This window comes from Ursus maritimus, unplaced genomic scaffold, assembly GCF_017311325.1.
Source record: "Ursus maritimus isolate PB19 unplaced genomic scaffold, ASM1731132v1 scaffold_19, whole genome shotgun sequence".
Lineage (NCBI taxonomy): Eukaryota > Metazoa > Chordata > Mammalia > Carnivora > Ursidae > Ursus > Ursus maritimus.
The window spans coordinates 38,886,977-38,902,462 of record NW_024424341.1 but is presented as its reverse complement, the minus strand read 5'-3'; the positions used below and the strand labels follow the sequence as shown (position 1 = coordinate 38,902,462).

General features: G+C 41.0%; 1 protein-coding gene across 9 annotated transcripts in view; it reads right to left on the bottom strand.

Moving 5' to 3' along the window:
• Positions 1 to 6,763: 6,763 nt before the first annotated feature.
• ZNF507 (zinc finger protein 507) overlaps positions 6,764 to 15,486 on the bottom strand; it is a 42,231-nt gene continuing 33,508 nt past the window's right edge. For 6 of the 9 annotated variants that reach the window (XM_040633676.1, XM_040633682.1, XM_040633684.1 and 3 more), the window contains 2 exons: positions 15,129 to 15,436; positions 11,618 to 12,412 (listed from right to left, as the gene is read on the bottom strand). In XM_040633676.1, the coding sequence (XP_040489610.1) occupies positions 12,126 to 12,412; positions 15,129 to 15,436 (595 nt within the window). In that variant the 3' untranslated portion in view covers positions 11,618 to 12,125. Of the gene's footprint in view, positions 10,690 to 11,617; positions 12,413 to 14,865; positions 15,437 to 15,486 lie in introns of those variants that run through there. The other 3 variants (XM_040633679.1, XM_040633678.1, XM_040633685.1) reach the window with 3 other exon arrangements.

Genomic DNA, 15,486 nt, shown 5'->3' with positions numbered 1-15,486 from the left:
TCCTTGTCCACTCAGTCCACCCTCCATATAATAACCAGAGTGATCTTACTAAAATAGAACTCTGCCGGTGGCTTTGTGGCTTTACGTAAAAATCAAGCTCCTTAACACAGCTTGGAATTATTGCCATGAATCAGCTTCCATTTACCTCTCCAGCCTTATCTCTACTTCCTATTGGTAAATTTCTTTCATGGTTTTTGCAGGTGTCTCCTTGCACTCTCTTTATCTGACTTCCCTGCTATTCAGCCTTTGAATTTCAGCTTCAGTGATCCTTGCTGCCTGGGGTTTATACCCTCATAGACTCCCCTCATACTGAATTGTAGCTGTTCTGTTGTGATTGCTAGGATACCATTGAAATGACTTTGTGGAGCTTAAGAGATGTCCCAGTTTCAGCCTTAGCCTCTCTTGGATTGCTCACTTCGGGGCCTCCAGCCACCATGTTGTGAGGACACTCAAACAGCCAGTGGAGAAGGCCACCTGGGCAGCAGCTGGCCTCTGGCCAGCAACGAGCGGCATCTTGGAGGAGGGTCTGCCAGCTCCAGGTCAGCCTTCAGATGACTGCAGCCTTACGAGAGATCCTGAGCCAGAAATGCCCATCTGTGCCACTCCCGAATATCTGACACAGAAACAATAAGGATAATAAATGTGTATTGTGGTTTTGAGTTTGGGGGTAATTTTGTTACACAATGATAGGTGATCAATCCATTAATATTCCTCTACGTGGATGGATCATAGTTTTATTTAACTATTCCCCTCTGGTTGGACACTTAGTTGTTCTAGCTTTATCCTATTACAAGCAATGCTGTAGAGAATATCCTTATATTTAGGTAATTCTTCAGGACGTATTTCAGGAAATGGAATTGCTAGAAGTCATATTTTAAATGATGATAAACACTGGCAAACGACATTCCAAAAAGGTTAACGATTCTATTACTCTACACTTCCACCGAAGTGTATTACAGTGCTAATTTCTTCACGCCCTGCCAACAATGGATATTTTTAAGCTTTGCCAATCTTATGTGACAAATGGGAGAGTACTTTAAATGCTACGTGTGAGGTGGAGACAGGTGTCAGGGGCTTATTGGCTGTTGTGTTTCTTTTTCGAGGATTTGTCTTTTTGTGTTCTTTGACCAGTCATTGATTTAATGTTGATACAAAGGGATTATTCACAGATATGGATATCAGCCTTTAATTTTATACCCTGCAGATGTTTCCTCATTCTTGAATGCCTCGTCAGGTGTCTCGATGTGTAGCAATTTTCCGTTTTTATGTTGTCAAATCTATCACCTTTCCTTTATAGCTTCTGGGTTTTTCCATCATGCTTAGGAAAACGTTCCCACTGCAAGATTGTTAAATATTAAAAATACTTCCTTCTAGTTTTAAAAAATATGGCATCTTTTTAATATGGGACGAGATGGGGATCTGACATAATTTCTTTCCAGCTGGTTGGTCGGCTGTTTCACCATTATTTCCTGTTGCTTTGAATTACCTGTATCACATCTAATCCCTGAATGTCTATGGCCTATTTGTTAACTCACTACTATGTTTAAATGACTTAAAAAAGGAACTCTATTCAACAGTTCCACATATTGGTAATTACTGTTTCTTTATAGAAAGTTATTATACTTCTGAGAACAAGTGCCCCTTTATTATACTTCTTTTAAACATGTCTTGGCAAGTTTTACATATTTACTTGCTCAGATGAACTTTATAATCATTTACCAGTTTTTTCTTTTTCTTTTTTTTTTCTTTTTGCTTGTTCATTTTTGTTTTTTCCTTCCAAATTTTTATTTAAATTCTAGTTAACATATAGTGTAATATTGGTTTCAGTAGTAGAACTGAGTGATTCATCATGTATATTCAACACCCCGTGCTCATGATAAGTATCCTCCTTGATACCCATCACCTACTTAGCCCATCCCCCCAGCCACCTCCCCTCCAGCAGCCCTCAGTTTGTTCTCTATAGTTAAGAGTCTGTTTTCTGGTTTGTCTCTGTCTTTATTTCTATCCTCTATGTTCATCTGTTTTGTTTTTTAAATTCCACATATGAGTGAAACCATATGGTATTTGTCTTTCTCCGACTTATTTCACTTAGCATAATACTGTCTAGCTCCATCCACATTGTTGCAAATGGCAAGATTTCATTTTTTTTGATGGCTGAGTAATATTCTATTGTACATATGTACTGCATCTTCTTTATCGATTCATCAGTCGATGGACTCTTGGGCTCTTCCCATAGTTTGGCTATTGTTGTTGCTGCTATAAACATCAGGGTGTATGTACCTCTTTGAATCTGTATTTTTGTATTCTTTGGGTAAATACCTAGTAGTGAAATTGCTGGAGCATAGGGTAGTTCTACTTTTAACTTTCTGAGGAACCTCCATACTGTTTTCCAGAGTGGCTACACCAGTTTGCATTCCCACCAACATGTAAGATGGTTCCCCTTTCTCCACATCCTTGCCAACACCTGTCGCTTCCTGTGTTGCTGATTTTAGCCATTCTGACAGCTGTGAGGTGGTATCCTATCGTGGTTTTGATTTGTATTTCCCCGATGATGAGTGATGTTGAGCATCTTTTCATGTGCCTGATGGCCATCTGTAGGTCTTCTCTGGGAAAATGTCTGTTCATGTCTTCTGCCCATTTCTTAACTGGATTATTAGTTTTTCTTTCTTTTCTTAAATTTTTTTCAAGATTTTATTTACTTATTTGTCAGAGAGAGAGAGAGACAGCAAGCAAGCACAAGCAGGGGAGCAGCAGGCAGAGGGAGAAGCAGGCTCCCCGCCAAGTAAGGAACCCGATGTGGGACTCGATCCTAGGACCCTGGGATCATGGCCTGATCCAAAGGCAGATGCATAACCAACTGAGCCACCCAGGTGTCCCTGGATTATTTGTTTTTTGGGTGTTGAGTTTGATAAGTTCTTCATGGATTTTGGGAGTATCCAAGTCAGATACTGGAAGTACCCCTTATCAGATATGTCATTTGCTAGGCTTCCTTTTAGTTTTGTTGATTGTTTCCTTTGCTGTGCAGAAGCTTTTTATCTTGATGAAGTTCCAATAGTTCATTTTTGCTTTTGTTTCCCTTGCCTCTGGCTATGTGTCTAGTAAGAAGTTACTACAGCCAAGGTCAAAGAAGTTGCTGCCCGTGGTCACCTCTAGGATTTTGATGGTTTCCTGTGTCACATTTAGGTCTTTTATCATTTTGAATTTATTTTTGTGGATGGTGTTAAGAAAGTGGTCCAGTTTCATTCTTCTGAATGTTGCTGTCCAGTTTTCCCAACACCATTTGTTGAAAAGACCGTCTTTTCTCCATTGGATATTCTTTCCTGCTTTGTCAAAGATTAGCTGACTGTATAGTTGTGGGTCCATTATTCTGTTCCATTGATCTATGTGTCTTTGTGCCATACTGTCTTGATGACTACAGCTTTGTAATATAGCTTGAAGTCCCGAATCATGATGCCTCCAGCTTTACTTTTCTTATTCAGGATTGCGTTGGCTGTTCTGGGTCTTTTGTGGTTCCATATAGACTTTAGGATTGTTTCTTCTAGCTCTGTGAAAAATGCTGTTGGTATTTTGGTAGGGATTGCATTAAATGTGTAAGATTGCTTTGGGTAGTATAGACATTTTAACAGTGTTTGTTCTTCCAATCCATGAGCTTGGAATGTTTTTCCATTTCTTTGTGTCCTCTTCAATTTCTTTCATGAGTGTTCTTTAGTTTTTAGAGTACACATCTTTTACCTCTTTGCTTAGGTTTATTCGTAGGTATCTTATTGTTTTTGGTGCAATTGTAAATGGGATCAATCCCTTGATTTCTTTCTCTGCTGCTTCATTATTGGTTATTTACCAGTTTTCAACCAAGAATCCATGGAGGTTTCTACTAGCATTGTGTAAAACGTACAGAAACGTTTGGGCGAAGTGAGATCTTTCTAATGTTGGGTATTCTTTTATAGGAACATGTATTCAGTTGAAGACAGTTTGGCCAACCACCTATGTTTTTCTAACAGTGCTTTCATCCAATTCATATTTTTCTGCAAGGGTTGACTTTTCAAGTGTCTTGATAAAAGAGCAGACTTTTTGCGTTCATACCTTTATTGGATAAAAATTGTATACACATACATATATTTAGCTAAAGTAAATACAAATGGAAATCCTTGTACGTTCTGCCTGCTTTCCATTGGATTGTTTTATACATTCCTTGTGTAACACCCACACGAGAGACCGCAGACACAGGCTGTGCCTGCAGCACCCCTCTGAGCTGGCTCGGCGTGCTTCGTCTTAGGGAACCTGTGCTGAGTCCAAGGGAACACTTCCTCAGTGCTTACAGATCATTACAGAGTTGCACAGGAATTGACCTGACACTGGAGTCCTTCCCTCCTTTAAGACATTTACCAATATAGGGGCGCCTGGGTGCCTAGGTTGGTTAAGCCTCTGACTCTTAATTTTGCCTCAGGTTGTGATCTTCAGGGTCAAAGGATCAAGCCCCAGGACAGGCACCGTGCTGGGTGTGGAGCCTGCTTACGATTCTCTCTCTCCTCTCTCTCTCTGCCTCCACCCCCATCCCACTTTGTGTACACATTAAAAAAAAAAAGAAGATGATATTTGTCAGTATATGGCTCCTTCCCTGTGAGATTCTTTAGAAAGGCATTATGAAATATTGTTAATATTGATTTTTTTTCTTCCTTTGATCAACTTTGTCTTAACTAGATTTGTCGTGGTTTAAACAGTGAAATTCAGGGGCGCCTGGCTGGCTCAGTTAGTAGAGCGTGTGACTCTTGACCTCGGGGTGGTGAGCTCAAGCCCCATGTTGGGTGTGGAGCGTCCTTAAAATAAAACATAAAATAAAATAGTGAAACTCATAGGCAGATCAGCATAGGTGCACAATTATCCGACTCTTAAAGTTAACAGTACTTCAGCATTGCCAATTTTGTTTCATTTTCTTTCTTAATAGCTGCTACTCCTACCTCTACTCGTCTCTTGTTCCTACCTACACCTTCTTTTTTCATTTCCATGGTTAGAATAACTGTTGTACTTCTATATTTCAAATGAGGACATGAATAGTCAAGTTATTCAATTAAAGCAGATGGTGATGCTTCATCATAATAGCTTTTCGCCAAATGTGACGATTCCTAGACGTTGGCTGTTCTCGTCCACAAACCAGTGGCCTTGGCTGGTCTTCCCAGTTTGTTCCTTGGGACTGCTCTAATGTCATTGCCTGCAACAGGCATAACACAACAGGTGTCTAAACTCCTAGAAGTACACATTTCCTCCCAACGGATGCCAAAGCGTATTGTCTGGCTTGGGAGTTTTTCCGTAGGCAGAAGTAGGACTTGGAGCCAGAAATGTATATGTTTCTAACACTCTCAAACGGAGTTATTTTATCCTGCCTTAAATTATGGCTAATCTAGCACTGGGCTCGATTTTTCACTAACACTAAGTATTCCTCTGCAACCCTCCTGAGTCCATCCATGAATTTGGTGAGCCAGCCGGAAGGACTCCTTCTGGGTAAGAATTCACAGGTGTGGCTGCAGCTCTCCAGGCCCACCAGCCAGGACTCACAGACCCCAGCAGCTGTGTGGACTGTGTACCGGGTGAATTCAGTACTCTAGTGATCCCCACATGATGGGGGAGCAGATACAGCCACCTCGGAGAGGTTTTTACTCAAAATCTCTTGATGACCTTTTGAATTTTCAGTCTGGATACCAGAAAATGGTTTGGAGTAGTATCTTACTCTCCCGACAGTGATCATCAACGGGGTCGTTTATATAAAAGCATGTGTTCTCCATGGTAATATGCCCCCTGGCAGGGAGGAATTGGTCTTGGGGGTTGAAAAAAAAAATCTTACTCTTTTTACATATCAAGCACAGATATATAGTATATCTAAGGTATTCAAATTTCAGGGGTCGGGGGGCTGATTAGAGAAAAAAAAGTCTAAAAAGGGCTCCTTAGGGGAGTGATAATGAAAAAAAAGGTGGAGACACCGGTATGTGTTAAATTTTGGTGGTCGGAGCCCTGCCCACACCCTGGAGGTGTGGTTTTCCCTTTACTGGATTTTCTCTATACACAGATGGGGGGCAAAAGGGGGAGGCTAGAAGTGATGGCTGAGGATTCAGTATTGATCCGGATAAATCAGGATACGGGTTGGACTGCCGAAACCACACCTCAAAAAACAGTGGCTTCACCATGACATTTATTTCTGTCATGGAAATAGCCCAAGCTCCGCCATGTCAGGGACCCGGGCCTGTGTCATGGCTCTGCTCTCCCCAGGATGTCACACCTGTTCCTGCAGTCAGCCTTGGCTCTTCACCATGGTCACAAAACAGACAGCAGGAAGCAGAAGGGAAGGGGAGGGAGCTCAACCCAGTAGTTTGATGTCACTTCTGCTCATACCCCACTAGCCTTCATTTGGTCACACAGCCTGGCCTGGCCACAAGGGAGACTGGGAAGCGGGCTAGCCACGGGCGCCCATCTAGAAACCCTCCCTCGAGGTTGAACGTGTGCTGTTCCACACACACCATTAGTCTCATCTGTGAGGATCACAAACTCTGGAAGCTCTCGAATGCTAGTGTGTGGGAACGGCTCACAACCATGAAACAGAACCAGAGCGATTCATCATTAACGTGTATTGTGAAGGGTCCCAACTCAATCCAAAAGATACCGGATTATTGAACTGGCTACCGAATGAGGATTCCCTAGCTGTCAGTACCCCCCAATTACCCCCACTTTATGGAAACCCACAGATTTTTTTTTTTAAACCAGAAATTTAATTTTATTGGGATAGGTTTTACCAGAAAAGCTCACTTGAGGGTATTTAGAAACAGTCCGTAGTTTTAATGACTTAAAAAATTATTTTAAAAAATTAGTAGATGTTTGTTAAGTATTTGAGTAAATCAGCTGAAAGGTGCTACAGGTAAGATTTGGTGTCTTCTTGGAATTTCAAACACAAGCCCCGAGGGGTATCTAATACAAGGTAATTCAAGGTAGCTAGAATTTGATTCTGCATTTCTACTTACACAAAATGAGTGTTATTGTTTGAAGGTTTTAACTGGAAATCATGACCTTTGTCTCTCACTCCCATACATATCCTTTTGTTTTGTAAGGTGCAACTCAAAGCTGGAAATATGAATATTTAAGCTCTTACTCTATTCATTCTGAAGAGCGAGTTACACCTACGGATAATGGTTAAACACAAGTGCCGTTTGGTTTCCTCTCTGTCACTTCTGCTATTTTCCCACCGGATCACAGCCCCACTTGGTGGAACGAGGCCTGCTAGGCCCTGGGCCCTGAGGACAGTACCCCAGGGGAAGAGGACTGCTCTGTGGGTCACAGTCCCGCAGCTGGAACAGCTCCGTGTGAGATGGTGGGACACTGGCTTAGGTGTGAGGGCCTTGCACGGGCTGAGATAGGGCAGTTCTCATCATCCCCAAGAACTTGCGTCCCCCCAAACGGTCCAGTGCACAGCCCTCGCTCCCAGACAGTTAGTGGCTATTTTTTGGCACAGTGTTAGCAGTAGAAGATCAGAAATAAATGCACTCTCCTTGGGCCGAAGTGTTGCCAACGCTGCGAGCTCACCTGCTCATTCAGGGAAAGGGTCAGTCTCCGGGTCCTTAATGGCACGTTATAGGTGTGAGAAAAAGATGATACGAACTTAACGTGACGGCAACAGAGTCACGTTCTAACCCTTTCTCTTGGACTGTTATCTTTTTATTTTTGTAATAAAAATTATTTTTATAATTTTGAGTATCCTTCCTCAAAAACACAAGCCAGCATGGTTCTTAGGTTCCTTTCCAAGGCTGTAACAAGAATCTTTGCTACCAGGATTTCTAAGGGCAAGTTTAATCTCCAGCCAGCCCCCTCACAGTTAATGTGCCAACCAAAGCCACCGCCGTGGAGCTCCTAGATGGCCAGGCCCTGGAAACACGCGGTTACTCGTCTTCCCAACTGCCCTACAAGGTTCAAGTAGTACCCTCTGTTCTGCTGATGAAGAAACGGGGGCCCGAGAAAGGCAGAAGGCCTTACTCAAGGTCACACGGCTTGGAACCAAGTTCTGTCCAGAACTGCGTCAGCACTTGACTAAGTATTTCAGAGACGATCTCACTTGACCCACGTGACTCTATGAGGCCGGCAGTCGACTGGCGGCTTTATGGTTCAGAAAACAGAAGACCTGAACTTCAAAGGGACGAAAAAGGGTAAAGCCAGGCCGTGTTACAAACCGGCGGAGGTGGCAACACCCCCTGTGGGCAGCTCTGGTGGGCGACATTGCCCCGACATTCCTCCCCTGGTTTCAGATGGGAACGTGGGGACTGCTTTCCCATGAGGAAGAGTCACACGCTATTCTTTTGCTGCTATTTCGAAGTTTAGTTTTAAAAATTGCCAGGCAGGATGCTGGAGCTGCTTATCAGCACCCGGCACACGGTGGCTCCAGCTGGGCACAGGCTCTGAGCCTGATTTTAGATTTTTGACCTACACGGCGATACTCTACACGGACTCCAATATCAGCGTTCTAGAAAGAAAGACACCACCTCACCAACTGTGTTCTGCTTCACACTGGAGAAGGGCTGAAACAACGAAGGTAACCTTGAAACCGCTGGTTTATTTAATTATTCTGGCAGGACTGTTTTTTTGGTACAATGTGAGCTGTAGAAGATCAGAAATAAATACAGCTTAAGATTTGAACCACGTCCTGCTGTACTTTTTCTCAAGCCTGAAATAGAATTTTCTAACACCTTTTGTGGTTGGAAATACTGAATTTAAATAGGAGTGCAGATATAAACAAAAAGAGCAAGATGTGGATTGATGTGCCTATTTCAGTAAATGCAGCCACAGTATTTCTGAAATACAGATTCAAAAACTGACAAAATGACAAGTGGAAGATACAAAAATCTGGAGATGTGCACTGTAGTGACAATAGGCCTTTAAATAACGCTATTAGGTACTAAGAAAAGACCCGAAAAACGAATGACTTATGTTGTTGGGGGTCTCTTCAGGTCACAATTTTTAAGATTAATGATTAACAACCCCATTTCATTATTGATACCAGTGGCAATGACATGGATAAGTATTCTTTTCCTTTTTCTTTTTAATAAAAGATAAAGCTGGGAATTCAGGAAGATGAGGTAACTAGGGAAGTCTGAGCTCACGGTCAAGGATTTATTTTCTTTTGATTGTGTAAACTCCATCTACCTACCATGCAATGTCCTTGCCAAACAAAGGACCCAGGTACCTCAGTATAACTGTGGAAGTCGCTGTCTTGCTCAGTTTTGCAAACCGTTATGTGACGGTGCCTTCACTATCTGGACTGAGTGACAATCGGTGTAAAGGTGGTTGAGTTAGGAAGCCAAAAGACAGCAATATTTGATAATTTTGTTAGCTAATGGTAAGAACTCATATTAGATGCCTAAAATTAAACTCTTTAATTCCAAGGAAGGTCTACTATCATTCACTTTTGTAAGGCAAACAAGTGAAAACAGTGGTTACCCATTATTGGCAAAAATACTCAGTAGACAAGATAACCAAATATGTCATAATCTTGCAAACACTTATGGTTCAAGTAGGAAAATGGAGCACCACAGAACGAGGTCTAGTTCCCAACACAATCTACAAGGCGGGTTTGGTGCTCATGCAGGACCCCGGAAATGGGTCAAGCACCTCACTTACAGTCACTGGGATTTTGAGCTATAAACCCAAACATGCTAAGTCAGCCTGTCCTATGGCCCCAATTTAAAACTTTTCTAAGAACCTCCAGGGCCGCGAATGTTCGTTTTACATCTTTGCCGACGGCCGTGGAAGAAATCTAGGAAGGAAAGTACTGTGACTTTTTCTTCACTCTGCCAGCTGGGTCAACAGATCTACACTAAAGCCAACTACAACCTCCTTGTGCGCGCCTTTCCACTCGGACAAGCTACTCTCCACCACAAAGACGTGCACCAAAGACTCTTTTCTCCGTACTGGGATTATTCCATCAGCTGTCCCCAGGGTGAGGGGCTTAGCTCCCAGGTTACCTGGTTACCCAGTTACCAGGAGCTGCTGGCAGTCGCAGTCGGCGGTGCGGGCGGAACAGCCACGCCAGCTGAGGCGTCCACGGTGCCCAAAGGGTGAAGCGGGGAGGGGACGGGCAACACTGTAAGGCCGTCAGGAGGAAAACAAGACAAGACTTTTTATAGCAGCATTATTGAATTTCTCATTTAATCGTGCACTGTTATTTTAAACAAATTGTGTGTGGCTTTAAATAGCAGAGATGATGAAATAGGTTAAAGTCATAAATTATGGATAAGGGCCGTGGAAGAACAGGAAGACTTTATAAAAATTACAGAGGGAGAAATAATACGATTTAGCTAGAAAACAGTGCTATAAAAAGCTTTCTCTACAAAAAGCTTTTTTTTCCTTCTTTCTGGTAGTTTTAAAGCACAGGTCATACCATTGTTCCAGCTCAGAGGTCAGCCAACTTCTTTTCCGGAACGATTTACTATCAACAAAGAGTACATCATTTGGGCTTTGTGGGCCGCACGGTCTGTCTCAACTCCTTGACTATCGTACCTTGAAAATAGCCATGTGCCATATGGAAACCAACGGGTATGGCTTTATTTACAAGGCCAAGTGGAAGGCCAGAATTGAAGCCAGGGCTGTAGTTTAGTCTTCTAGCACTATCCAACGGGAAAATTACATCAGCAACACGTGTAACTGAAAATCTTCTGGTAGCTACATTAGAAAAATAGAAACAGGTAACATTTTAATAGTCTATTTTATTTAACCCCAAATATCATTTCAACATGTAATATAAAAACTATTAATTATATACTTTTTTTTTGTACTAAGTTTTCAAAACTGTTGGGTACTGTACATTCACGGGGCACTAGCCAGATTTCAGGTGCTCAACAGCCACACGTGGCTCGTAGCTACCAAGTTGCACCATTATGTTCTAGAACTTCCATGCTGGGATTTCTACAACCAATCTGGTTTAGTGACCAAGTACTGGCATTTGCTTCTTAAAAAACAGGGGATGGAATTATGTTGCCACGAGGGAGACGGGACAAGGGATTACAGCTACTGGGAAGAAGTATGTGGCCTCAGACACTGGAAGCTGAGGTGGCTCAGGGTGCTGGGGCACAGCTGGGTCACGAGAGCTATGATACAGTCGGATAATGTTAGCTTCACATGTCGATGCAACAAACACATCTAATTCAAAAAAATATCTGGTCTAGACCACAAAATGATCACAGTGTGAACACATCGTAATTTTTGGCCTTCAGTGAAGAATGCTAATTGTCATTAACAAAGCTGGCCTTCAGCACTGTCACTGTATCAGAATTGAAAGCGTATTAAAGATGTGATTGGGAAGATAAAATGGAGAACCACGCAGCAAGGGGAAAAAAAGCTACAAAAGTAGACTGAGGTTTTAAAATGATTAAAATGATCTAAGTGCTTTTCCAATTATTTTTGTATGACAGGGTTTAATGATAGTTGACGATAATGTAACAGGTTACCAAAGGGTAATCTTAAGCCATAATCATAGGTTCGACCCTTGGGAAGTTCTTCAGTATTTAAACGTAACTTTCCAAGTGATCAAATCAACATTTCTAAGAAAAAAAATGGACAGAAGCTTTTGGTAATAAAACGTAGAGGCAAGTGTTTTTAACAAAAAATTTATTACCAAAATACAATATTAAAGTCAATACATGACAAACTCCTGTAAAGCAAAATAAATTATTCTAACATAGTACAGTATTTCCCAAGGTAGTTAAAGAAGCACTATAGACCTTGCTTCGCTGTTTGTTGAACAGATAGACTGTTCTACCATGAACACAATCCTAGAGTTTTAGGCTTTAAGGCATGCAGCTCGATGTGCAGGATAATTTTACAAAATGCAAATCATCCTATTTTAATAAGATACAGTGTCAGAATTAACTGTAGTCTTTACATGTCAGTGTTCCAGAAATTTTTAGACTTTGGCTATAGAAGCAATGCCATAGTGTTACACAATACTCATTTCTTAAAAAAATACATGTATTCATGTCCATGAATATCAAACTCAAATTTCTATTAAATATATTTTATAGAATATTACTTAGAGCACCTTGCTGTACAATAAAAAAAGATTAAATAAGTGTCTATGAAAACTAAAAATATAATAAGTCTCAATAGAGAAGCCTGCTTGTCTTTGTCAAGCCAAGTACATCGTGGGAAGATACAATGTAAACATGGGTGCCCACCATCTGCTTTGTGAGAAAAGACAGAGAAAGTAAAGAAGCCACCAAGAGGTACCTCGAATAGGATGAGAGATCTAGAACAAAGGCTTCTGTCAGCGTCCATACGTTGCGCTGGCTGGACACAGAACTGAAGTGTACAGGCAGGGCACTGGGAGAACACTGGGGCCGCCCACCATCTTCTGGGTTATTAGACGAGGAGAGAAAATGTGGGCCCCCTGGAAGGTATTATTTGTGATGATCAGAACGCATCGTCTTGCCCCCTCCCCACCTTTGCCTCACATCCAGTACGTTCCTTTAAACTATTTCTACTATCAAATCTTAGAACTGGAAAGTGTTCAGAGTGGAAAACAAATACTATGAGCTTTATTATGGCAAAAGATCTACTACAAATAAAATGTTATTCCTATAAAGAGAATTCCTGCTGATTACTGTAATACCTATCTCTTCTGCAATGACAATTGCATACTTAGCCTTCATTATTACTTTTAGAAATGTTCACATTGTTCTTGGTAGAGACACTGTTCACTTAAGGCTTGCCACAAAATGGTAGCAGGAAGGTAGAGAACACCCATGGTATATGGTTCCTCCTATAGCCCTGGGGAAAGCGTTTGAGGATATTCTAAGGCTAGGATCAGATGAACGTTTAAAGGTTTTGAACTTCTGGGTTAACTTTTTCTCCATGAGTTAGGTAAATTTTAAATCCATGATTCCAAATGGAAAATTTAACAATCAATGGAAGTGGTTTAGGGAACCGAAGGTAATTAAAAAATTCACTATTGATGTGTTTGGGATTTTTTTGGGTTATTAATATTTTCCAAATGATTACATGAAATTAAAACCAAGGAAACTTCATAAAACAAAATCCTGCTAAGGTTAACTTTCAGGATGAGTGATAAAAATGGAACCATTTAAAAGATTTATTTAAATTTGAAATGAAATATAATTGTGTTTTAATTCCGAAAACAGGAGAAAATATAAATCCACATGCAGTGAATTTGGGTAATATAATTTAGTATTTATATGAATTCATTTTATCTTTTTAAAAACCACCTATCAGAAATGGATTAACTCTCATAAATAAATTAAAGCTACCTAAATCAAACAGCTGCAAAGTTACGATCAATTCTGTTTAAATATCATCATCAAAATGAGATTTAAAAAACATTTAAACAATGTTTCGATATGGCCTGGCCCCACTTAAATAAAGTTCCTGATGTGACCTTAAAAATATTAATTCATTCAATCCATACCTGGACTTTGGGAAGGGAAGTCTATCCTAAAGTATGTCTACAGAGTATTCCACTCCAAAAATTCTGTTTTCAATGTCTTCTAAGTTTATCAGAGTCACAGCCTCAGCACTAGAAGATGTCAGAAATCAAGTTCAGAAAGAGCACCGTGAAGATGGCGCACTGCACGGTGCACTGGCCGTCTGCTGCGTACGCAGACTTGACTTTGACAAAACAACGCAAGAATAAAAGACAGGTACTGCAAAAGCCAAAACAAAAACAACACCCCTGCTCTCTTCACTTTGAAACACATTCTAACACAAACTGTGTAATTCATGAGAAGATCCCATCTTCCGAAGGTGAGTTTTAGCGTGAAAGCACTGGTTGTTGGTCTTCCCTATGTCCTACTGCACACTGACAAAATGGAATATCCCAGACAGGAGAAACCCTGTGGACTTGCCAAATGTTATTAAAAGTTTTATAAACAACCTGAATTTTTACTATAGTTTAGCCACATTTAATTATACCTCTTATGCTAAGTACAACTAGGTTAATAAAATCTCCACAGCACTACTCATTGGAAGGGGCTTTTAAATTTCACCCTTCTTCCCCCAAACGATTTTTATTTAAGAGTTCCAAGTACTTCCAAGGTCTTGATGATCAAATGCAAATTTTCGTACTTTGTTGCTTGAACAGACCTTTGCAATACCACGCTTGGTCTAGGCTGGGAGAGAGGACTGTACGGCCTGTGTAGCTACGGAGAAAATTGCGCTGTTCTGTCAAACACTTTGAAAAGACCCTCTGGGACATGTGCTGTGCTACATGAGTCCCCATTCTCATGAACCTTACGATTTGGTTTGAGGCCGATGGGAATTCTATTTTCTCCTTTGCTCACAAGAAATTCACTGTAAATTTAAGACAATAATTAACTTCTTAAATGCCTATTTATACTCTGGATTTGGAATCAGAGGTTTCTTTCTTTTTTAAGAAGTAATGTATCTTAAAAAGAAAAAGTACTATATCTTAGATTGAGTATATGATTAATTCCTATTGATTTGGGGAAAGATTCAGGTAGGTCACTTCAAAGCCCTCTGGTGATCTTTTCCTTGTTGACTCTACTGGTGACAGTGAAAACCCCCGAGAGAGCGGCCTCCCACTGCTCACAAGAGGCCCGTCCCTCTAGAGCTGGCATGTCCAAGCTCAGAATGAAGAAGAAAATGAAGCTCTGCTTAAGACTGTGACACTTCTACAACAAAAAGTTTTAGAACAGTTCCAGAAAAGCTCTTTCTTAATTCTTTTGCTTGCATTTCTACACTATGATAAGCTTTGAATAATAAATACACTCAACACGAAGAAGAGGTAACAGGGTTAACACAGGGTTACATCTTTGCTTCCTCCTCAACCCGCTTCCCCTCACTCAGAATATTTAAATATCATCACCGTGTATCCATTTGGCATTTTTTATTACACTGCAAATTTGGTTCCAAAGTCACATGCGTCTCTTCCTCAAAAAAAACAAAAACCAAAACCCAAACACCACACCAACTATTCTTCCGTGCCTAGGAAGTTACTTGATAGCGCAAAGGTGAAACTGTGGTTTAAAGGACTTCTCTTCTACCGTGTTCCTCTTCAAGTAATTACTCAATCTAATTTGTATTTAGAGCGGTGTTGTGGTCCTTATTGAGGATGATGTTTACGATCTCACCTTCATGCTCTTTCATATGATCCAAGAGGTTTTCTTTGCTGGTAGATTCGAAGCCACAGATACAACAACAGAAGAGTAAAACACAATACTCCATGCCAGGAGGCGCCAGACTGCAGTTTTTTTCCAAACTACATGAGGTATTACTTGTAGGGCTCAGTTTCTCATTTTCGTTGGAACCTACAACTTCGCCGGGAGCCTGGGACATCAGCTCTGAGGATGATATCAAGTTTTCCGAACTTCCAGTGACAGGATCGGCTCTTTCCTCACTGCTGTTTAAGAGCGTCTTTGCAGGGGATCTCCCCAGAACTCTTAAAAACAAAACACAACAAAACACACCAAATCCTGAGTTGGTTAGAAC